Source organism: Uranotaenia lowii, chromosome 3, assembly GCF_029784155.1.
Source record: "Uranotaenia lowii strain MFRU-FL chromosome 3, ASM2978415v1, whole genome shotgun sequence".
NCBI lineage: Eukaryota > Metazoa > Arthropoda > Insecta > Diptera > Culicidae > Uranotaenia > Uranotaenia lowii.
Genome location: NC_073693.1, coordinates 212220915 through 212247709, shown reverse-complemented (window position 1 = coordinate 212247709; position 26795 = coordinate 212220915). Strand labels below are relative to the sequence as shown.

Here is a 26795-nt window from a genome sequence, read left to right as displayed (position 1 = left end):
AGCTTATTATATCTCGCGTGAGCTTTCATTACGTCGTATGTAGAATCTTAAGAATTCACAGAGAACTGCTGCAAAAGTTAACAAAATAATTCTACAATTTGTGTTTCAAATATAGAATATGTTGTCCAGGCTACATTATAAATGGAAAAAAATCGACTAGTTTATGTAAGTTTTTGTATTTTTGTAATAAAACTGTTTTTTTACATTTTTTTTCATATGACGTAATGAAAGCTCAGGCGAGATATTGTGAGCAAAAGTTGAAAATCATATCAATGCCTTAATTTCTAACCTGGAATAACAAATTTAGACTTTAACTTTCAAAATTTGAAATAGTTCAAGGTATTTTTCAGTTTGGTTTTTGATTTCAAATTAATCATAGGTGCTGTTTTCCCCTCAATAATATGTTCTGTACTAGATGAGGCAGCATTTTCTTTTACTTTTCGACAAAAAAGTGAGCAGTTTTTGGAAAGAGTTGTAATCGTTTAAGATAAAAATCATGCCGGATCCAAAGAAAATCAACATAACTATTGTTTTATGTTCTCAGTTTGAAGAAATTTTCAAAACTTTCTTAAAGACTTGAAAAAATGTTTATAATGATCATTTTCAATACACACAATTTGTAACTTACTCACTGATGGTGGTTTAATCAGAAAAATTTGATATTGGTGAACTAAGTATAAAATGCGTAGAGCGGGCAAGATGCGCCACCATCATTATTTCACTTATCAAACATTTTTAAACTTTTCTGAAAATGCCAGTTTGTTTTATTTACACTTTAATGCGTTCATAAATATTTGTGGACCTTCGAAGTATTTATAGCACGTAAATTTGACAAAAATCAAAAACAATTTTTTTGGAATTTTTCTTGCAATTTTCAACTTTTCTCGTAAGGAATTACGTCATCTAAATGCAAAAAACACCAGTCGTCTGTTCTATTGATGAACATGGGTCTTAAAATTTATCAAAAAAACAAAAAAAAATCCTGATTAAATAACTATTTATATTATTTGAGCGATTTTTAATAAAAATGTCGAGATGGGGCCAGGGGCGGTCCTAGAACTGGCTCTTGGGGGGGGGGGGGGTGATTTTCCAAATTTTCAAAAATCAGTCAAAAACGTAAATATATAGCGGAAAAAATCATTCATTTGACGAGTGCGAGTGCGGGGGGGGCTTGTGTGCAGTTTCAAATGAGACTTTAATATTTGCTGCACACCAGACCCGTTCGATGGACATGTTCATGGCCATGGGTGAGAATTAAAAATTAGTTAGAAATTTTAACAATACCAAAAAAAGGACAATAAATAGGCAAATTGATTTCTAAAAGCCAATTCAAACCCATAGTCATCACACCAACTCGAAAAAAAAGATGCTGATACGGATCAAAATAAATCAGAATCAAAATTTTAAATCAATTTTATTTCCGGTTAGGCATTAACAAATCATTCGAAATGTTGATTCTTATTCTGAACAAAAAAAAAATCAAGCAAGTATATTCAAAACATCAGAAACGGAATGCGAATTAAAAATTGGAATAAAGCCAGAATTTGAAGCTTCTGACATAACAATCCGTGCACAGAAGAAGAATTGATCAAATATAGCACCAAATTTGATAACAAATTAAACTAGAACTCTTACAAAAAAATCCGATCAGGTCAGAATCATTGATAATAATGTAAATTATCAACCATATTCATTTACATTTCTTTTCTTCAATTTCAATTGTAGTTTTGGTTGAAAAATTCAATCACAATTTGAAAAGTGAATTATCGATTAGGAAAATATATCAATTTTGAACTTTAGAGAATTTATTCGAAATTAGCAGATGATTAATTTAAAAATGAAAATAATTAATTCTATCAAGTTATCAAGTTATTAAGTTATCAAAGATAAAATCCTTAATAAATATTCAAATTCTACCAGTGATCATTATTAAAGGCAAGAAAAGTTAATTTTAGATTGTGTTCGTAGTTATAACTTTATGTATTTAAAATACAACAACAATCCATCATCACTGACAAAGTACAATTTGGGAAATGGAAGAGTTCTTGAATGATCAAACACGAAACTGTTCCTTTTTATTTATTTATTTATTTATTTATTTATTTATTTATTTATTTATTTGTTTACCTATTTGTTTAGCCATGAGGAATGAATTGATGGCATGTGATTAAAATGCTTCTTATAAAATTCTACTCTCTCATTTTCAATATCCAAACATCTATTTGAAAAGAATTTTCATAATGTTGAATTGTTCTTAGTTATGTTCTTTTAATTTTTATCGATAAGGTCGATAAATGAAATTAACAAACAAAAACACGGTGTTGAACTCTTCATAAATTTAAATATAATATGAAGATGAAAAAGATTTGTTGGTTTTTCCTAATAAAAACGTCTTACCAAAATAATGCAAGAGATAGCGTTTTTTTTTATTTTTTATGATAGTTTAATGGCATTGCGGTGAACTTTTTACTACGAAAATTTTTGATAGAAGAATTACAGATTGAAGAGACTTTTTGTCCGATTGGGAAGCACGTGCTTTGCCAATCCATCGAGTTGGATGTATGGGTGAACGTAATTGCGCCTCTCGCTATTACTTCTCTCAGCCATTCAATTGATGCGGGACAAAGGGTCTAGAACGCACCTTTGAAGCTTTCCATAAAAATATGCTCTCAGCTCACTTTCAACATCTTTCAATTTTCTTTTATTAAGAATCTGCTTTGTCTCTCCGTCATTTAATTTCAATCTGTAATTCTTCTATCAATTTTCGTAGTAAAAAGTTCACCGCAATACCATTAAACTATCATAAAAAAATAATAATCAACGGTGACTAACCGTTAAAAAGAGATAGCATTTTGGTGTTGTACGAACAATAGCTTATAGTGTAAATCAATTATTAGGTGTAACAATTTCATAGCGTGAGAGATAAATATTCAAATAAATTTTGGTTGCACTGGTAGGCTGACGGCGCAGCAATGAGCCGTTATCGGAAAGAGAAAAATAACGGCGAGAGGAAAAGAGAAATCAATGTTTTAATGATTGATTTAGTAGATTTTGATGCGCTGAACTCGAATCTTCAACTAGATTTTGTTTATCACTTCTCGTTTTGGTGATATGGAGTTTTGATAAGAATCAGTTTTGGGTGAAATCAATCATTGAAAACTGATGTACTTACAAGTGAACATGAAAAAAACTGGTTCTGAACTTGTTTATTATGCATTATTCAATTAAGGAATACTACTTTCATGATGAGGAATGATCTAAAAAAAGTCTACAGTGTTTAAAAATTCTTTAAAAAAAAACAAGAATTTCTTACATTACTGAAGAAAGTTTTAGAAAACAAAGATTTTATTTCATTTAAAAATTTTGCTGAAGTCTGAAAAACGATTTGGTTTCTGCTATGAGAAAAATCTTAAATTCTATGTAGTCATTACTTCTCTAAAATTCGTTAAAAGTCTATTATTTTCGAAATTGGGAATAGTAAATAAACAGAAAACTTTAATAGAAAAAAAATTCACAGAAGTCAAAATTACATGCGTTCTTGCGGAAAGAAATGTGATATGAACCGTTATTTTGAATTTTATTTGTAATGTTTAAAAGTTTTGTCAGACAGTGCAGAATTTTCTTGAATAATTTTTAAATTATTTAATATTTAAATTATTTTTATCTGAAAAAGTGTTAATCCTGTGGCCATGTGAATTTATAAAAACCCCTTTGAACCTGGAGTTGAACATTTAGATAAAAAATAGAGGCTGAAGTTGGTTTCTTGAAAAATATTTCATATCAGCATAAAATTTGTAATGATTCAAACAATTTTTTTATCTTAGTGATTAATCATCAAAGTAATGGATGAATTCGATTGAATATACTACTAAAAAAAACAATATTTCACGAACATGATGCACACTGCTTCTCCTCTTCCCTTCCAATTTCATTTTAAATTAAGAAGTTTAACTGCTCTTTTTGATATCCTTTTAAACAGCTTATACATCCTTTTATAAAACAATGTACGAATCTTTAATATTCACTGCGAACAATTGCTGACAAAAAGATAATTTCCGTCATTTGTATATTGCGCAGTTTAAAAATTATCAATTTAAGAACTCTTTAAAGAATCTTCCGATATAAATGTAATTTACAAATGAAAAAATAAACACATGTGAAAAAATCAATTTATTTGAGAATGTGTTAAGAATTGCTATGAATTTAAAACTGAATGTTTTATTATTTTCCTAAAGTATTTTGCTGAATCGTGATTCGAAAAGCTAATTAATATAAACTCTTGTTTCGATTCTTCAATTTCTAAATATAAATTTAATTCTAAAACAAAATTATTAAAATCAAATTCTTAGGTATGCAGCTTTTGGAACTTCATTTTTATTTGTTTTCTCTTAAATTTCAAGCTCTCATAGATTTTAAAATTTATTGGAACTGAATCGAAAGATATAGTTACAAATTTGAAACAAATGATTTAGTATATCAGTAAAAAAAATTGTATTTTTGCTTCATGCATTCAATATTTTCAAACATAATGTATAATTTAAAATGAAAAAGATTAATAAAGGATTCATTTCTTATAGCTAATAATATTTTTCAACAAAAAGTACTTGATCCCGAAGAAATAGGCGAGTTATGACGGGATATTATTATCACTGGTTTTATCTCATCTTAATACATAGGCAAGTTTTTGGAGCCTTTTTTTAATCTGTTCTTGGAGGTATGTATATTCCTGAACTCAATTTTTATCCGGTTAGTTCATCACCTCACCATCACCAATTTCGAATTAAACACTGTAAATGCCTTAACAAAAGTAATTTGGTGAAAATTGTTACAGCTGTTTTAGTTCATAGGACCGAATTTTTTTTCCAATTTTAAGAATTTAAGAAATTAATAAATTATATTATTTAACAATCACCCCCACGGAGTGGAAAATTTTGAAAATACCAAAGAACACTCACTAGGAAATGTTCGAACTTTTCATAGAAATTCCAGCGTTTGCGAGTATTTTGTAACGGTTTTTTGCTGCTTTGGGGGGGTGATCACCCCGATCACCCCCCCCCCATAGGACCGCGCCTGGATGGGGCAAAGCGCGAACCTTAAAAATCATAACTTTAATATAAACGGCAATATTTGAAATTCTTGAATTTCATAATGATTTAATCAACTATTATCAAGAATGTCAGTATATCTGGAAACACTGCGCGTAGCAATGCATTTTTCAATCTGTGGAGTAAAATACAAGTGTTTACCCGGGGAACTTGAATGAAGGGAGAAAATTCTTCAATGATCAAACAAATTGTGCAGCCAATGATTGAATTTGTGGTAATTTGTTGGAGAGGATTAGAAGGTTTGAGCTCAAATGAGAGAAACCAGTGCTCAGAGAGAGTGAAAATGCGCCTATTGTTCCAAATTGTTGCAATTTGTGAAGCAGTTGTGGAATTTTGATAATTACCACTTCAAATGCAAAGAATTCTCTCTTGATTTCAATCCCTTGGTTTTACCTGTCAAGAGGATTGCCCTGATTTTTAAAAAATCAGGGAACTGATGAAATAAAAAACATCGCTCCACATTTTCACTCTAATATTAACAACACATACCTACTTGGTTGAATAAAATTCTACTGAATCAAAGCAATCGAAAGATTCCCTTTAATTCACTTTTTTAAGTAAGAAGTAATTCGAAGGAATCTTTCGATTGCTTTGATTTAGCCACATTTTTTCACTTTATCAATGGTACCTAATCCAGTTCCTAAATGCCCATTTCGCAAAATTCGCAAAAATCAGGCAAAATATGCGCACTTTGCCCCTAACGAAATAAAAATCATACTTTAGAAAGTCTTTCAAAATTAAACAACTAAGACTTATATCGGTTTAAGGGTTCCAGTTTATATATTTATGGTGAAAAACAGCCCCTTTTCGAAACTGTTGTCGAATTTACTGGATTGCATTCTTCATTTACGAGTTATAAAAGATTCTTCTTAACGTGGGCGTTTTACCTTCAGTTCCCCATTGAGCGATTTGTATTTCTTTTTTCGGCTGTTTTCCAGCTCTTGGTTCCAGTTTGTTCGGACTGGAAGACTCTAAACTTCCAAACATTTTTCAATTAATTCAGAAAAAAGTTTGTTCGCAGAAGTAAATTTTTGAACAAATGAGAACTATCTGGTGGGAATTTTTCCTAGCAATAAAATGATGGATATTTGAGCCATCGTACGCATTGGAAGTTTTAGTTATGGCTGTATAACCTTCAATTCTCCTTCTGTTTTTGAATATTTCAGATAAATTTCCATGTTCGGACTTAAAAATGCAAAACCAAGTAAGACTTATCTCGTTGTGGTTTTTTTTTTAAACGAGAAGTCGTATGGAGACTATTTGAGCCAATGCACGCTTCGTAAAATGGAGATATGGCTTGACTATATGAAAAATGTAAGAGAATTGAGGGTAAACACAGACATAATACCAGTTTCCAATGCGTGCGGTGGAGCAAACACTCAGCTCCTCGGAAAAGTCACACAAGATAAGTCTCATTCGTTTTTAAGTTTTTAAGTCCAAACATGTTTTTTTCTGAATAAATTGAAAATTGTTGGGGAATTGATGATGAAGATACCCATAATTCCATTTTACGATGCGTGTGGTACCTTAAATAGCCTTTATGCGATTTCTCGAAAAAAAAACTTACATAAGATAGATCTCATTCAGATCAAAATTATCATTTCCAAACAACTAACACATTTAACTAACCACATAAGATATTGAATTTTAAATTTTCAAGTCCGAACATTAATTTTTCTGAAATATATGAAAACAGAAGGGGAATTGAAGGTTGTTGAAACTCACCGTTCGGATCCTCCGACAGGGCAACGATTTGTGGATCGGAACGATCCACCAGCAGTAATCTTCTACTGCACCGAGCAGAACCGAAACACTGTTTGTATTGGATCTCCACAAGCTTTGGTCAATTCGCAATTCAACAAAAGATCGAGGATTCTTGATGACAGGTGAAATGTTTACGTTATCACACGGTAAACCTGAACGACTCAAACTGAGTTCGTGGTAGCTCAGCAGTGTTACTGGATATTCTGAGTGGATAACTCAGAATATTTACACAGAAATGAGTAGTTTCTCATTCACTCATTCAGAAATGAGTATTTTTACGAATAAGGAAAATGATAAGTGAAGTGCGACAATAGCAATCGCTGATGAATTGTGTAGTTATGTAAAAACTAGACTGGCGAAACATGAATAAAGATAACTCTATTCCACCACTGAAACCTGCGTTGTAACTCAGTTTTCAACAAAGCTAAAACAGCCATAACTCCAGTTTTCGAAGCGTGTGGTGTCTCAAACAATCTTTATTCAATTCCTTGAAAATAATCATTCAAGATGGATCTATTTTAGTTCAAAATTTAATTGTCCAAATCAGTGTTTTTTGGATTGTTTACGAAATATAGGGGAATTAGGGGTTAAAAAGGGACTATATCTCATTTTATAGCTACGGCGGCATTTGAAACCAAATGTAATCGATTTTCCGGTGGTTTTCACTATAGAATAGAATATTTTAATAGTTTTGGTTCGTATAGGAGGAAAGATATTACATTTCTTAGCGGTTTATACACTTTTTCCCCATTGTGCAATGCTCAGGTTGCCAGATTGCCTGGATTTATCCAGGTTTGCCCGTATATTTCATAGAAAATTTGACAAAAATCTTGATAGGACCGATTGCTCGAATTTCATTGAAAAAACACAGGTTTTGCCCGGATATATTCACTTTATTTGCCAAAACAAACAAACAAACAAAATTGTATTTTAAAATTTGGTATTAATGCGTTCAAAATGATTTTTTCTGAGCAAGTTTGAAAAAAAACTAACAAGTTTTTGTCCTGATTTTTGTTGAAAAATTCCGGGGTTTTGACCTAATTTGACAGATATTGCCCGGATTTTTGGTCGACATAATGGAATCAACTGCTCGATTTTGCCTGGTTTTTTGATAAAATAGCTCGGATTTGCTCGGCCCTGGTACGTGCTGAAGAAAATCTGGCAACCTTATTCTAGCCACTATACATCGGGTCTTCCGTGAAGTAATGAAGCATTGCACAACTGAGAACTTTGGTCCAGAAAGTTTCACAGCTTCAGCAAGCTTGAAGCTGGACAATTTACGCAAAATCGACTATTATCAGTAAAAGCCTGTTTTTTTCACTTATGGGCTTTGAAGTCAAGTTGAATTTCCTGTCAAACTCACAGACATATAGGTACATACCTAAAGGAACACACCGTGTAATCGATCTTGTACGAAAATCTCTCAGCTTCTCGATGCGGTACCGAAGATGACCCGGAAATGCAATTGACATAGGTTTGAGACGATATTTACAGGATAGTTCCAGCGAGCATCGTCGGTGACTTTTGCTATTGTCGTGGAAAGGAATATCGAGCCAATTTTTTTTTGTTTGTTTGATGTTGTTGCCAAGGTTCCATATAATGTTACTAGTTGTTCAGGTGGTTCGATTTGATCAACCCTTTCCTTCCCATGGTAGCACAGGTGATCCACAACTTTGAACAGCTCGCATTTGAACTGGGCGCTTTGGATCAACACCATTTTCTCACCGAATGTGTGGATATGAGTGAAGAAACATCGCACGTAATTTGAAAAAAATCGCTTCGCTAGGTTTTGCTTGGCAGATCAAAAGCTGCAAAAAAGTCGGATTTTTTTTGCGTATTTAAATCAAGTTGTCATTTGTTGTTTAATAACTTGACAAGTTTTTATAATTTCCTTCAAATAAAATTACTGATGTGCAGAAGGTTGCTTATGCAGGCAGAATCAAATGATGGTTTACCTAGATTTCAACTAAAACATGAAATATGGATAATTATTTCATCTGCTTAAATGACCACATGTCTCGAAATATTTGTAAAAGTTCGTGATTTTCTCGAAAAACGACATGTTTTGATTTCCTTGCGCAAAGTGTAATGGCGGCCAATTGTTCAAGGCAGAAATGAAAATTTCAAATATTTCGATAAATAGACTTTCGAAGGATGCGTATACCAAAGAAGTTTTTTAACAAATAGGATCGTTTTAGTTTGTGATCAATGAAGTGATGAAATTCCATGATTTTTTGCAATTATTTCCTGTTTTTCATTTGCACCCTATGTGTTGTTATATTCCCAATGGAGCACATATTATTCACCTCAAAACCCAAATTTTTCAAATGGATCATTAAAGTAGGCTCAAATTATGCATCTTTTGTTCTAGAACTTTAGCTGTAAATAAATATTTCTATTTTAAAAACGTGAAAAACTTCGTGGGAAAGAAAGGGTTAATTACTAAGCGTGATTTCGGTTTTGAACGTTTTGAAGCATTTTTTTTTAAATAAGGGATTTTTATTGTGTGTAAGAATTGATATCCACCGCAATACAGCAAATATACATAGAAAAGATTTGTCCCTTAAGCTATGCGTTGAAAGTATCAATAAGATCTTATCTTATAAAAATACATTTCAGGAAAACAAATCAGTTCTGTTCTCTTTTGAAAATTTCGCAGTTTCACGTCCAAAATTAAAAGGTACATTTATTATTTTCATTCGAAAGAGCTAGGATAAAAGCAATACCTATTTGATTCTGAACTGAATCCTGATACCATCATCTATGCACTATTTTCCTGAATAGGCGAAAAAATTGAAATCAAACAAAAAAGTTCCCTGGTGACGACGACGACGACGACAAAACAAACAACTATCTACTTCCACACCACTCACTAGCTCTAGCAGGGGTGCTAGCTGGGTCATTCATAATTCATCAACAACCGTACAATTTATGGCGACACAGGTCGCCGGAAGGTCTGTGCCCCAGGAATGGTTGATTTCACTCACAAAAGCCCAACGTGGGATCCTGTAGCACTTGTGGTTTTCTGATAACGTGTACGTTGTACAGTCTAATTGTGTAGAACGCACCGCTTATTATTAACCAGTCAATATTTCAACGCTCTCCGATAACACAACTACCTACTATATGGCCATGTCTTTGGTAGCACGCAGGGCTTATTAATTATAAACAGTGTTATTTTCCGAAGAACACAATAGAAAGTTTTTGCTTTCGACTGAAAACAGGTTCAATTCGATGTCGATTTGAGGGAAAGCAATCTACTTTGAAGTAGTATAATAGGTAAACAAACTGGTAGACATTTCGTATGTTTATCAGTCATATCGGTCACTTACCTCTTCTTCGTTGCTAGCCGTATTCACCGAATCCATGCTCTGCGACAGCGCCAGTGGTGCCATCTGCGTCATTTGTCCCATCGAGTTATCCATTTTGGGGTTTCCTCCTGCTAGGCTGTTTGGCGACTGTCCCAAGGTGTGATTGTTGTTGGCGGCGTTCACTCCGAGCGATCCGTTGATGGACTGTGTATTGACGGGCTGATTGGACTGGGCAACGATTGGCGATGTGAACATACTGCTTGGGCCGGAACTGGAGCTGATCGCCACTAGGGGAACGGCGGCCGATTCGAGCAGCTGGTTCTGTAGCTTGACCTGTTGTTGTTGTTGTTGTTGCTGTTGTTGATGCTGTTGTTGCTGGTGTTGCAACTGTTGTTGATGATGCTGTTGTTGTTGCTGTTGCTGTTGCAGTTGCTGGTACTGGTGAGCCTGAACCTGTACCTGGTGCTGCTGGTGTTGTTGTAAGAGGGCCGCTGCCGTGGCCGCAGATGCAGCTGCTGGTGGATGGGCGGGCACGAGACAGTTACCTAAGGCCGGAATTGCCGCTGCACCGGCCAATGAAGTTGTGCACAATCTCTTGGGCGATAGGACTTGCAGGGCGCTCGCTACCGTGATCTGCGGCGCTGGCCTTCGTTTCACCACGGTCGACGAAATGGTGACGGAGTTTATGGACGCACTATTGAATCGAACACCATGTGTCGATTCTGGAATGGAAACAGATAAATAAAAGAGAATATTAATTGAACATTCTTTGAAACATAATACAACATAAACAATACATTTAAAATAGAGCAGCAATCTAGTAAAGGGGGTTTTGTATGATGCGGCCGTTTAGCCTAATGGCTAGCATGTTTGGTTTGTAATCGGACGACCGGGGATCGAAACAAAAACTGAATTGTGAACTCTACGGAGTATAAAAGAATGCAAAATATTTCTACGGATTATTAAAGATTATAAACTCTACGAAGTATAAACGGAAACTTTGGTCATATAGTCTATGAAACTGAAGCTTTATAGGAGCTAGTCGATAAGGCAGTTCCGAGTCGTGCTGAAAATAGCATCGGCGAATATAATCAGAAACAGAAGAGGTGTTGTATGACAACGGTTAACTCCCCAGAAAAACAAATCTTTGATCTCAAAAAATCTTCTCAAAACTTCGAACGTACAATCCCATGGGATCGCGTTGCTCTTTTGAATCACTGTTCCGTCTTCTTACTGTGTTTCATAGGGGTTATATTCTATAGGTAAACAGATTATAAGATCCGTGATTTGAAAAATATTTTTTGGTTGTGCTGACTTCAGTAACTCCTCCAGTCTAGAAATGATCAGTCTTTGGAACTCATCTGAACTCGCTTTTCTTTATTGAAGCTTTTTAGGAAATTGCGGAGTTAACACCGTGTAACTTGCAGAATAAGCCCATAGCATTGACATAGAAAGATAATTCATTTTCCAAGGTATTGAAAATATTATGAGGGTCCCCTTGTTAAATAAATACTCATCAAAAAAATTCACGTATCCAAATTCCTTCTATATCAAATTACTCGATCAAGTTATTGAAAAAAAAGTATGGATACACCCTCCTCTCTTTTCAACCTCTCCACTTACAAGAAGAGAAGAGTCTCAAACAGTCACTTCTTGTTATCATATACTCTTCTATGAAAATTTTTGACCCTTTTGCTTAAAAATTTATGCAAAACATTGTTCAAGAGCCCCTTTCTTTCTGTATTATCTTCCACTGGAATAAGGAAGGATTTCAAAATAAGCATAGAAACATTTTTCGTTCCCAAAATCCTCCCATAGTAAATTTTGTTCCTGCCTATGATTAATTTAATAGATATGCAACAAAAAATTATGGGGCTCCCGTATGCTCTTCCTATCTCACTCAATGGAAGAAAGAGGTTGTTTTTATTTCTTTTGTTCGAATAATTCTCCAGTTATGCGATAAATTGTCTATGGGTTCGACCCTCTCCTTCCTACATATCTCCCCACAGTAAGATCAAAAGGGTCCTAAATAATAATAGAATTATTACTCTTATCAAAATATAATCCCACAGAAAATTCGATACATTCTGACAGACTAATTCTCGAAATCTTCAAAAAAACGTATGGGGGCCTCCTCTCCTCTTCCTGTCACCGCACTGGGATCAGAGAAGGGTCTCAAACGACCACAGACCTTTTTCTGGTATACAAATATCCTCATATTCCAAATTTAGTTCTATTTGCTCTATTATTTCTCCAATTGTGCAAAAATTGTACGGGAGCCTCCTTCCCCCTTTTTTCTACCCCTGAAGTGGGTTGGAATGGTTTCAAACCCCCTTAAGAACATTTCGATCATTCAATATTCCTCGCATGCGAAATCTGATTCATTTTGCTTGATTAGTTATCAGTATATCCACAAAATCGCTTGAGTGCCCATCTCTCTTTTTTCTATCCTCTCAATGGAAGAGGAGAGGGGACTCAAACAGTCAAAAAACCTTTTTCCCATATTTAAAAAATCCTCCCATGCAGGTTTTGATTCGATTTGTTCGGCTATGTGTGTACACTAAAATTGGGAAAACTTTCTTTCAAAATCATTCATTAACAATTCGAAATGTCACAAAACCGATGTTTTCCACAAAATACTTTGAAGTGAGTTGTGAAACAGCTTAAATATATTGTCAAGAATATCAGATTAAATTTTTATTTACCGGTAGTTTTGTATGAAATATCATGATAGTCCATAGTCTACTTGGGTGGAAAGAAAATCAGTATTTTCTTGCCAAAAACACTTGTTTTCGCTGACTTTAAAAGTCTAAAAGAGTACTCTTGTAAGAATAATTCGCGTTCTAGGATCTCAAGTCACCAAGTCGTTTTGTTCGTCGGTTACACCAATCAAGATTGTTTCATTCTTTGTGATCTTGAAGTTATTCATTAAACACAATTATTCGATGAATTAATAATAATAAATGATAAATAATAAAATTTTTCAACATGAATCAACAAAATATTATAAACTACCAACTTCTACAGAAGTTTAACTTAAAAGTTGGAAAAAAATCAGTGGTGTATAGGAAAAATTATCTTTCGCAAAATCATCATCATTTAACGTATCATTTGTCAATAATATTTATATTTTTATGAATTTATTACAACGAATTTTGGCGTAAATCGAAAACAGTACGCCTGGAAATCCAAACCAGACTGGCGTCAGCTTATCCGCTTGACCACCTCAGCGTTCTGTAAGTCCATAATTCATATAGCTACATATATTTAAGCAATTTCAGGTAATTTAATACAATAGACAGTTGTGCATGGTTGAAAAGTTTCAAAAAATTGGTCCGTGGGCCATATGTTCCATATATATTTAGGATTTATATTCGTCTCTATCGCATTCAATAAAGTTGGTAGAATATGTTTTATAGCTCTATATTTGGCATAAGAAAACTTTACAGATAAGGAAAACATATTCAAAGTTATAAATATGTATGAAAACACGAAAATATAAGTGGCCCAAGATTTTGATTTTGAGAGACTTATTGTATAAAAAATCCATTTCCATGTGAAAACACAAAACAAAACTTTGATCGATGCGATTTTCTGAAGCTTGAATAATTATGTAATTTATGTTATTTAGCTGGTTAGATATAAGAAGCATCATGGAGAAAATAGACTACTGTTGTTCTAATTATTTCAGTTGGATATACCAATCATCAAACGGAGTTAATATTTTCGGACCATACTATAAATATAATAGACTCAACTACAAACTGATGATTCACTTTACGCAATCAACTATGAATATGATAGATTTTACTATAATGGTATTATTGATTCAATTGTTAGTATGATTTATTCAACTACAATTGTATGATTGATTTCATGTATTCAACTATACATATAATAGATTCAACTATACATTCAGATTCAATTGTAATGGTATAATTGATTCATGCGTTAAAATGATAAATTCAACTACAATTGTATGATTGATTTTCTGCATTCAACAAATTTCTAGTTGAACTCTAACACTTAACTTTTAATACGATATATTCAACTGTAGTCGTATAATTGACTCAATTGAAAACATAATAGATTCAACTACAAATGTTCGGTTGATTTATCTATTGAACTACAAATATAAACAAATTTAACTATATTTCTATGATTTATTGTGTGATACTTAAATAAATACATTAAACACATAAATACATAAAACACTGCTGTCAGCTAATAACAAATAAACAACATATGTATAATAACAATTGTAAACATATAGTTGAACGCATAAAATCAATCATAGAATCATATAATTAATTCAAACTTAATTATAGTTAAACCAACCACAGCACAATAGTTGAATCTACAATATAAACAGTTGAATGCCCTACATCAATCAATATTTTATAGTTGAAATTGTTATATTCATGATTGAATCAATCATACAATTGTAGTTGAACCAATCATACAAATATAGTTGAATATTTCATTAATATAGTTGGTCGAGAATCAATCATCAATTTGATTGAATACAGCTGAATATTACTTTTTTCTACCCCGTTCGCAAGTTAACAACAAATATAAAGACCTGCTTACGCAGAGCGACGACAAAGTCAGTTGGATTGAGATTTTTATCTCAACATACATCCGAGATAGAAGCGGTGGCCAACGTTTCCCCATGGCCCACGATACCCCACTCTCCCTTACTATAATTCAATTTATAACAACATGATGATACTTGAAACACACTTAGGACCAACAAACCTAAGGTTGCCAAAATTATTTCAGCACCTATCCGGGCCGGACAAATTCGGGAAAGTTCATATAAAACCCTGGCAAAATTCGGGCATTTGACTTCTAAATTAACGACCAAAAATCCTAGCAATGTCTGGGCCAATTGTGTCAAATCGCAGAAATTTCTCAACAAAATCAACACGATTCAACACAATTTGTTTTTTTTTTGTTTGATTTGCCAAATAAAGTAAATAGATCTGGGCAAAATCCGGGCATTTTTCAGTGAAATCCGGACAACCGGGCAGGGCCGGACTGTTTCGAAATTTTGTATTTCCAGGAAAACCCGGATGAAACTGACCGGGGAATCTGGCAACCTTAAACTAACTCGATTGGTGAGATGCCATCTTTTCATTGTTGAAATGTATTGAAAGGGCTTTTTAAAAGATCGTTTGACTGAACTTTTGATTGTTTGTAATGAGCCAAGAATACAGGTCTTCTTTTTTTTTAATGCCCCTCACTTCAGATGATTGTTTTAGATCCAGTACTCACAAGGAATTAATAAAAAAAACTATTTATCCGTCACCTCTTATTTGGGACAAAGCTGTACCGGGTCAGCTACACTCAAGGGGCTGCCTGATAAATAACAGAATACTGGCGGCAGAGGGGTGCATCCGTGCATCACATCAATCAATGAGACCCGGTCGACCGACGAAGGGGAGTGTCGCACGGATTTTGCCCGTTTTTCAATTGCCGTTCTGCATGATTAATTTGCTATAATTAAAAATGTATTGTAAACAGGTGCTCATTTACGGCCAACCGCCATTTTGGATCACCATCGAATTCGGCTTCGGCACTGATCGTTCGATTTAAATACTTCTGCGAACGGCTTTTATCTATACACCTGTGCTGCTGTGTATATGAACAGAGCGTTTGATTGAGGTTTTCGTTTGATGAGTTTCGTGACGGAGGAGGAACGTTAAGCGTTTTTGAGCCGGGCGGTGAAGTGTAAATAAAAATAAAAATATGCACTCGTTTGGTTTGCACCATCATCATCACGAGCGCCATCATCATTGGTTAGCGTTCATTAATATCAGATGAATTGACGGCGACCTTCGGCTTCCCGAAACGAGCATCGGGAGGCAATTAATGGAGTATGCCATTTTTATTTGTAATTGAACTGTTTTCAACACCTGTAACCGCGTGTGTTTGGGATTCGGGCCAGGATTTTTGTATGCAGGTCTTCAATAAATAATTTCAATTAGCGTTCCGGATGAAACGCTGATGCTGGAGGAGCGCCACACATTTTCGAGCGCCGGCTCAAGTTTGGGCAGTAGGTCAGTGCAATACTTTTGCAGATTATGCAAATCGGAGCATACCGGCAAGGTCTGGATCGGCACCGACTCATCTGCCGGTCTAGAATCGGTACCAACCTGCTGGTGGTCCGACCGAAGCGAGCAAAGAATCACCGGCAGCACCGTCCATCAATAAATAGAAACACGTTTCGCCACTTGGATGCAAATTTCGCTATTTATAGTTCGCCCGCACTACCTTCGGAGAAGCACATGGAGTGCTTACCAACCTAGTAGATTTGAAGGTATTCTGATGGATTACGGGACGCCACCATCGCATCGCATCGTCTCGGTTTTAGCTTAGACGAATGGAGTGTGCCAAACGCCGCCGCTGCTCCGATATGCGCTAAAACCTCTAAGAATACGGCGATAGACATGGCGCGCAGTGATCAATCACCGCTTCGGCACTTTTACGGTTTGTAATTTGACACTATGAGCTGTTTTCCTAGTTCGGGGTATCTGCTTGCTAACGCAATGATTAATATTATGGCAATGTTAAGCCGTGAGCGACGATTGGAGAACGAGTTTAACGTTTGCACTGAAATTTATATTATCTTTGAAATATTACTCACACAACGGTGTCCACACACTGAACGATAAAACTAAGAGACCACCTGCAGTACATATATAATCTTCTAACGTTTGCTATTCAGTCGAACAATGCATTTTCCTAGTTGTTACAAAATTTCACTATATAAATTTCGAAGTTTTAACTACACAATATATCTAAGATTCACCAGGTTGTGTGAATACATATCAATGATTTAAGAAAAATCTAAATTTTCGCAAATGCTGCTAAAGACAACTGAAAATATTGTAGATAAAAGGAATGGGTACGATAATTAACGTCAATAAATAAACTATTAGATTATTGGTTGAAACTTGAAGTAAGTTTTACAGCAAACACTATATGCACAAAGCACGAAAATATATTGTTTTTCCTGCTTTGATAAGTAGGTTACACCATGGGACACCATGTTTTTGGAAGCTCGCGGTACCAGCATATATGAGTACAGTTGTTCGACCATTGTTGGTTTTCGATGCAAAACATAACACATTAACATTTTTCATTTTTAAGGTCATTTTTTGTAATTTCTTTATTTGACACGGCTCATATTTTTAAGGTCATTGCTTATTATTTTTCAATATTATATTAGGAAAGCTGATGAAATTTATATGCGTTTTGAAGTGCTATTTTATGATTTCCGTTGAAAAATAACAGAGTTATGAAGCTTTGAAATATGGTTTTATTTTGTTTACAAAAAAAAAATCTATCAGAATCCATCTTGAAAAATAAAAATTTTAGAAATGTGAAAAAATAAATTTGTTTTTCAGTCGTTAGAAAACAAAATTTTCAATTTTGGGGAACATCTGAAGACCCCCGGCACATATTGCCAAATCTATATATATAAAAAGCAATTTCTGTGGGTTTGTTTGTTTGTTTGTTTGTTTGTCCTTTATAGGCTCAGCCATTTTAAGAGCTAGAGAGCTGAAATTTGGCATGGATACTCATTAGGACCAGGAATGATGAAAAATGTTTTCAGATTTTTGGATAACCCCTCCTAAAGGAGGTCGTCCATACAAGACAAATATTGTTTTCGCGATATTGACGTTATTTTCGTCGGATTGTTACAAAAATTTGCACATGGGGGTTTTGAAAGATAAGGAATGGATTCCAGGTATTGATTTTTATGTCAGGGGTCGGTAAAAGGGGTCGTCCATATGAACTATTCAGTGTTTTTACTATATTGACGTTACTATGCATTGGATTGACGTGAGAATTTGCACCTGAGTGTTTTGAGGGACGAGCAACCGATTCCAGGTATTAAATTAAGGGTCAGGGGTCAGCCAAACGGGTCGTCCATATACACTGTTCGCTATTTTTGTGATATTGACGTTATTATACATCGGATCCAGATGAAAACTGGTACACGAGAGTTTTGGATGACAAGCAACAGATTTCATGTATCGAATTCAGTGTAAGAGGCCGGCAAAAGGGGTCGTTCATATCAACTTTTCAATATTTTTGTGATATTGACGTTATTATTCATCCGATTGAGAAGAAAATTGACGCTCGGGTATTTTTAAGGAACACGCAATCGATTGCCGGTATCAAATTTTGTGTAAAGGGGTTAGCCAAAGGGGCCGTCCATTTTAACTGTACACTGTTTTGCGATATTTACGTTATTAAACATCAGATTCAAATGAAAATTGGTACACGAGAACTTTGAATGACGTGTAAATGATTTCAGATTTCAAATTCATTGTAAGGGGCCGTTAAAAGGGGTCATCCATATTACCTTTTCAATTTTTTTCTCGTGATATTGACGTTATTATACATCCGATTGAGAAGAAATGCACAAAGGAATTATTAAGGACGAACAATTGATTCCAATTACCCAATTTTAGGCCAGGAATCGGGCAAAGGGGTCGTCCAAATGAACTATTCACTGTTTTTTTGCGATGTTTACGTTATTATGCAATGGATTGGTTTGAAAAATTTGCACACGGAAGTTTTAAGAGGAGAGCTATCGATTTCAGAGATCAAAGTTCGTAAAAAAAGGCCACCGATCTGCAACGATCGAGTCGAAATTTATACACGGGGGTCGGGATGGTCATCGATTTCTGATTTCAATATTTGTATCAAACGACAAAAAAGGGGGTCTTCCATATCAACTGTTAAATTTGTTTTTGCAATAATTATGTGAGTTTGTATCGTATCGAGACAAAAATTCATAAACGGGGTTTTTTTAACGGTCAATTGATTCCTGATTTTAAATTTAGTAGCAAACGACAAAAAGGTGATTGTACATATAACGTGTTCAACATTTTAGCAATTATTGTTTAACAATCCATTCGGAAATGCATCTGGAAATTGACATTTGTTCAAACTGTTCATGACATATTCTAAATTGAAAGCGAAACGGAGTTCGTATGGGATCAGCTAGTAATAAATAAAATCCCCAGAATCAACTTAAATATGAAGGTAAGAATCGTTATTTGATACATACATTTTAAATGATGTAATGCCTTTATCTTCCACATATTAGAATCAATTTCTGTCTGTCTGTTCCGTATAGAATCGAAAACTACTGAATCGATTTATGTGAAAATTTGCTTCTGAGGCCGGGAAGGACATTTTGGTAGGGGAGAATAAGGATACTTGATCCCAGGGGATACTTGATTCCTTAGCTATATCTCGAAACTGGAATGTCTTACAAAGATCAAATGTTCTAGAAAAATGTGCAAAAATGAGCAAAATAACAATGCTTGTAGTTTAAAAATTTTTAACAAAATAATTGTTTGAGTAATTGAACTTTGTTTGAAAAATTTCACAAAATGTAACTTGAAAATCTTTTTTCATCACTTTAAAATGTTCCTTACATGGGAAAATTATGAAAAAAAATTTTGCTCCAATGTATCAATCGTTCGAGCGTAAAATGAGCTTAATAATGCCATATTTTCGAAGTAATGGAAAACTCTCAACTTTTTTCAGAAAAAGTTTTCTAAAATTTTGATTTTGGGTACAATTGATCCCCTAGAGTTGGGTACAATTGATCCCCCTTCCAAACGGCATATTTTTCTTCTGAATTGATCGTTATGATTGCTGATTACGAAATTACTTATATTTATCCAAAAACTAATATTTATCAAACAATTGTCTGAAGAAAAGAGCAAAAATAATTAATTTTCTCTTAATTATAAAAAAAGCGCCTTTAAGTATGCAATGTTATAAGCGTTGAGACAAAGTTATAAAATTTTCTTCTTATGTCTGCTATAAATTGTTCAATGAGAACAAACATGACCAAAATAGTCAATCAACATTCTATCTTGGGGTTTTGTTTGATTTTTGAACAAGGATTTGGGCTTCCTGAATAAAAGATCAAGTCTCCTTCTATAGGGGATCATGTCTCCCCTAACTTCAGAAAAATCGCAATTTTTTTACTCCCACGAAAATGCTTCTAGTTCATCAACGGGTTCAAGTATCGTTCTAATTTTTGGAGCATAGAATCTTGAAGTTACAGGGGGGGGGGAATCTAAAAAATAATCTAAAAATTTATATGTTTATGCTTCTTTCTATGACATTTAACTATTTTTATAGCAATAGACGAAGTTCATATGAAATTTTGTTAAAAATTGTGTATTTTATTAAGATTCACAAGATTGCTGAAAACATGGATACGAAAATTTCAAATGCTTTTGGAATATCGACTTCTCAAAACATATTCTTTTTTTTTTAATTTCTTAAGCAAGGTTTCATTTTTTCTCGATTCATTAATTCTGTAATTCTAAATGAAATTTTTCAAGGTACATATATTAGGTTTTCAAACGGTTGTTCCCTAACCAAATCGTCATATTTACCGAAAAAGTAAGACAAATGACTCAACGGCTCATAATATTCGAATTTTATAAAAAAGATTTTTTTTTTCAAGCTTAACACAAACAAGACCTAGAAGAAATCTGGGAAACGCCGTTATCCGGCTATCTAAAGGTTGCCAGATTGCCCGCTTTTATCCGGGTTTGCGCGAATAATTAATACAAAACTTGGGAACATTCCGTCCCAGCCCGGTTGCCCGGATTTATTCGGATTTATTTGGAAAATCAAACAAAAAAGAACAAATTGTGTTGTAAAAATGTTATATTTAGGTCTCCAAAACGAAATTTTGTTGACAAGTTTTATAAAAATAATCATGAAGGGATTTTGGAAGTCTTAAAAACGATTTAAAATCTGCCGATGAATTTTGATAAAAAATCTTTTATCATTTTTTTCTTGATCTTTGTTGAGTAATTTCTGGGTTTTTAAAAAAATTGCCCGGACTTTTGGTCGTCAGTTTTGATATCGAATGCCCAGATTTTGCCAAGTTTTTCAAATAAAATTGCCCTGATTTGTCCAAACCGGATACGTTCTGAAAAAAATCTGGCAACCTTAGGATATCTTTTTTTAGAAATCACTGAACAAAATACTTCAAATTAAGCATGTTTCACCAATAGTTTTGTATTTATTTTGTTTCGTCGAAAATGTTTCATTATTAAATTTATGACATTTGAGTTATACTTCTAAGTGAAGCGCACTCCCGTTGAGCGAAAAAACGAGATATCTTGTAGCTAGTCCACAGTAAGTTAAAGAAGTTCTTAATTTTTCTTCATACAAATTGAGAATCCCCAGGATAAAACATGGGTAAATGCCGAAATCTTAAATTTGAATTCATTATGTCGAAAAAAAAATTTAATACTGATATCAACATTAAATTTGGATTTTTTAAATATTTTTTTAAACGTTTACATTTGCATAACTCTATATACATATTCAAAAAATACATGAAAAATCGAGCCTTCTTGTAACTTCCAATCGTGCTTCATAGAAACTATTAAAGATCTATTACCTCTCTGATCATAAGCACTATAATTACATGAGAAATTCTCTGGATTTACTTGTTTTTCAATGAAATGTATTACCTTATTATCTCAATTTCAATTTACAATTTTGCTCCCGATGCAAGAACCAATTTTCAATATATCAACATTTGAACTGAGAAAACTTGATGATTCTTCACAACTGATCAATAAACCTAAAAATGTGTTGTGTATCTTTCAGCTTTAAATTTTTTTTGCATAATGAAGTTACTGAAATGTATTATAAATTAACATTAAGTTTTTATTATGCTGCTATTATAGGTATAAATAGAAATGTTAACTATAATATCAAGTTTGTGGTGTGCGGGGTGTAATAAACTACGTTCTAAAAGTCTTATTAACAATTTTCATAAACGATGAGCTTTCTGGATTTTAATTATATGTTTTCAAACTAGTTTCAGACATCACCAAAAAAAAAAAAAAGTTAAGAATTGGATCTAGTCCATCAAATTGCTGAAATATGAAGTAATCAGATTTTTTCCTATTAAATCCCAATAGTAAAAACATTTCTATTATGTTCGAATGTTTGATATATTTTTAAAATTTCAGCTTTGTCGTCTGAGAGATATTAGTCTCCAGCATTTAAAATGAATTTGTTCGAAAATATTTCCAGAGAATCTTGAAAATTTGGCTAAAAACGTTAATAGGCGCATTTAGCCCGCTCGGTTTTAAATAGGTTCAGCAATCAAGACAACTTTTAAAATAAAATTGCTTTTTTCGAAAACTGCAAAAGATTTCAACATAAAAGTTACTACAATCTATAGAAAACAGTTGTCTGCTCATATGGATGTAAATTTTATAAGCATATTTGATTTTACATATATTCGATAAAATTAGTATTTTGTTTAGGAGGCACATATAGCCTGCTTTTCTTCTCTTTGCTCTCAAAAATGCTCAAAGACAACAACTTTATTTTTCTAAGAGCAAGTTCACCGGTGTTGGGAAAAAGTGGTAGAAATTTTTACATTTCGAAAACTGTACCATGCAAAAATGTTTTCAAGATCTTTGGGCGTTGTATTTTTTTACAGCACTGTTTCTATTTCAGTCGTATGTGATAGAAATATTGCTATTTTTGCATCACAGCATGCGAAAATATAACACGTGTTGTAGAAAATCATGATGGCTAAAGATCTTGAAAATGTTTTTTGCATGAAAATTTTTTCAAAATGTGCAAGAAGTGACAAAATTTCTACCACTTTTTCCCAATACCAGTGAACTTGCTCTAAATGTACACTTGTTTTATCTATTCAACTATAAGGTTTATTTTTAATTATTACTTCCAAAAAATATCGTAAAGCCAATCCTGTACAATCAGGAACATTTGTATCTCTGTCTCCAGTGCACCCATAGAAGAGGTTGCAAAAATCCAATGCCTATTTAGCACATCTCTGTGCCGATAATGCGCTGAAATGTGCACTGTGCCGAAGATGATATGTTTGAAAAACCGTAACTGGCATAAGGACTCGCCTCCCAACTAAAATGATGCATGACCACTACATTCAAGCAAAACAAGAAAAACATTTTATGGGATTTTGTTCCTATTGGATAATTCATCCCAGAAACAAGAAAATAAAATTATAAACCACAGCGCCCGTAGGGAGAATCGAACTCAAATCACTAACCAAATGGTCTTGCCAGACTGACAACTTAACCAGTGTACTATTTGAGCTTCATGCAGGAAGAGGGATATTTGTCATAGGCATTCTGCCACCGATCAATCACAAAAGAAACGCACGACAGTGGCTTCCCGGCGTTTGGCCTCCTTTCAAGGTATTCATTTGTCTTGCGATGGAAACGGGAAAGGGAACGGGAGTGGAGGAAACGGGAAACCCATTGAATGAGAACTGTGCTTTGCTTACTGCCTGCTATTACATACACACGCTACATATACACAGCTGCTAAAGCCGGGCAGCTTGGCCGGTGCTTGTTTGCCGGTGAATTGAAGGAATATATTCTTGTTGCTTTTGCTACATACACACGCACAGCTTAGCCGTGGTTGTTTGCTGGTGGATTGAATTAGAAGGATGTTTTTGTTGTTGCTTTTGCTACATTCACACGCACAGCGCTCGGTTCGCTGGCTGCCTGGTGTTGGCCGGTATTTATTTCCATCCTTCTTCGTCTTGTGATGCGATAGGGAGGGACGTGAAAGCGTTTTTATTTTGTTTCTTTCAGACATACGCAATTCGGTTAACTTGGGAGATTAATGCCGGTGGGAGCAAATCGAATCAGCACCAATCGCGGTATCTTCTTGTACCAATGATGCTATGTAATTGACTACACGCCATTGGCACAGAGGCTGAATTTTGGGTGTGCTGATTTGAAGAGAGAAAACTGCATTGTTGCTATTATTTTCTACAAACTACAGTGCAATTAGAAGGCTTGAATCAGCTGACACCTTTGAACTACTTTGTGTAACTAATTTTTTGTGAAATATACACCCATAGAAGAGGTTGCAAAAATCCAATGCCTATTTAGCACATCTCTGTGCCGATAATGCGCTGAAATGTGCACTGTGCCGAAGATGATATGTTTGAAAAACCGTAACTGGCATAAGGACTCGGCTCCCAACTAAAATGATGCATGACCACTACATTCAAGCAAAACAAGAAAAACATTTTATGGGATTTCGTTCCTATTGGATAATTCATCCCAGAAACAAGAAAATAAAAATATAAACCACAGCGCCCGTAGGGAGAATCGAACTCAAATCACTAACCAAATGGTCTTGCCAGGCCGACATCTTAACCAGTGTACTATTTGAGGTTCATGCAGGAAGAGGGATATTTGTCATAGGCATTCTGCCACCGATCAATCACAAAAGAAACGCACGACAGTGGCTTCCCGGCGTTTGGCCTCCTTTCTTGGTATTCATTTGTCTTGCGATGGAAACGGGAAAGGGAACGGGAGTGGAGGAAACGGGAAACCCATTGAATGAGAACTGTGCTTTGCTTACTGCCTGCTATTACATACACACGCTACATATACACAGCTGCTAAAGCCGGGCAGCTTGGCCGGTGCTTGTTTGCCGGTGAATTGAAGGAATATATTCTTGTTGCTTTTACTGCATACACACGCACAGCTCGGCCGTGGTTGTTTGCTGGTGGATTGAAGGGATTGAATTAGAAGGATGTTTTTGTTGTTGCTTTTGCTACATTCACACGCACAGTGCTCGGTCCGCTGGCTGCCTGGTGTTGGCCGGTATTTATTTCCATCCTTCTTCGTCTTGTGATGCGATAGGGAGGGACGTGAAAGCGTTTTTATTTTGTTTCTTTCAGACATACGCAATTCGGTTAACTTGGGAGATTAATGCCGGTGGGAGCAAATCGAATCAGCACCGATCGCGTTATCTTCTTGTACCAATGATCCTAATTGACTACACGCCATTGGCACAGAGGCTGAATTTTGGGTGTAGCTTTCAAAATGTTTGCGGGCTCCAAAGTTTCCCCGAGCAGACTTTGATGTCAGAATCGAAAACAAACAGTAATCAAAATGAGGTATCATTACTGAAATGCTTGATTTAGTATTGCGATCTTTCCGATGGAAGAATTAGGAATTAAAATGTGAAATTTTTAAATAAGTTCAAACCTCTGATAGCACAACGATGCCAAATTTTGGCAGTATAGTACATCGAATGATGGCATCATTTTGCTCCCAAAACTCGTTTTAGAACCTAAACAAGGTTTCAATGAAGCCTACACTTGGTATAATTATGCTATCCATATATAAAAATTAAGACCCAAATTTTGGCATTGTACCATCTTTTTTCGGGCAAAATGATACCAAATTTCACTTTCAAGGCATGATAGTAAAAAAAGGGTCTTGAATAGGACCTTGACGAGACAAGAAAAAGTTTCAATGGGTTCAAGAAAATCTTCCAAGGGAGAAAACAGTTATGGATTGAAGAAGTTATATTATATTTAAGATAAGAGTGGGAAAAATGTTCAGCTCGCTTTGTACATCCGAAAATAAAATTCCCATTCCCTTATATCCTGCTTTTTAAGAAACACATAGGGGGAATCGGTTGAAATTAGATTTCTTTTCTTTTTTTAAGATTTTCTAGTTTTTGCTGTGCATGGAAAAACGGATGAAAATAAAAACAATTACCTCAGTAACTATTCAGCTTCCAAGCTATATTTATTTCAACAGAATTTCAACAAACAATATACTCAAAAGTTCACTCATCAATTAAGAAATTCTTTGATTTTTACCCTCATATTATTAAAACTATATTTTTTCGACACACAGATTCGAATATGTTTGTCAACACATTAACTAAATATATCTTTATGTTAATTGTAAGGGTTACAGATACTTTTTGAAACTGTTTAAACTTCAGACAAAAAACGAACTACTTCTCACTATTTGGTTGTTAAAGGCTCTTTCACAGTTCATGAACATATTAAAGTAAAATTTCATTCAGTTTCGGTGTTTGAAACCTCTAAGCACTGTTTTGAATTCAATTTCTTTCAATTTCAGGTCTTTAAAATTGTCGCCGTGTTTTAGAAGAACTCGTTTAAATCGGGTTTTTCGGTATTTTCGCCCCGTTTGATGGTTCATTTCTGCTAGTAAAATCGGTAGTTTTAAGATAGAGATGCACATCTTAGTAAAAATATAATAAAACAAACTTAACAGGATTTTTTAGATTTTTATGGAATCCATTGATAAAAATAGGTTGAAGTCCATTGTGAGACTAACTGAATATTTTTAGCGTTATTATCCTTAGCAGTATTTTTATAAACCCAGGCTGTACAAATTTATTTTGTTTCACAATTGAGTTGAAGTTCTTTTTCGTGAAACGCAGCCTCGTTTAAAAAAAGCCCTCAAGCGTAGGCTTGAGAAGGCTTCTGTACACTTAAACATTTTGTGAAATGAATGGAAAAATATGAAGATTTATTTTAACAAGAGATGGTTGAACATTTGAGTCAGATAAAGTTCCTTTTTTGATCCTAAGTTTACAATTTAGTCGACTAAGTCGATTTTAATTTGGTTTATTTGCCCGATGCTTAGTCCAAAACCATACGCCCATGACCACAAAACGAATGACGGAAACGATTTGCATTCGACTTCCGTCACTTTCGATTCCGGGTTGGGTCCCGTTGAGACATCCATTGAGAAGAATATTT

At 34.3% G+C, this 26795-nt stretch overlaps 1 protein-coding gene across 1 annotated transcript in view; it reads right to left on the bottom strand.

Moving 5' to 3' along the window:
- The window catches only part of LOC129755080 (protein couch potato), a 692881-nt gene that overhangs the window by 443387 nt on the left and 222699 nt on the right, over positions 1–26795 (bottom strand). Inside the window, exon 3 of the mRNA XM_055751418.1 lies at positions 10202–10902. Coding sequence (XP_055607393.1) covers positions 10202–10902 — 701 coding nt within the window. The remainder of the gene's footprint in view (positions 1–10201; positions 10903–26795) is intronic.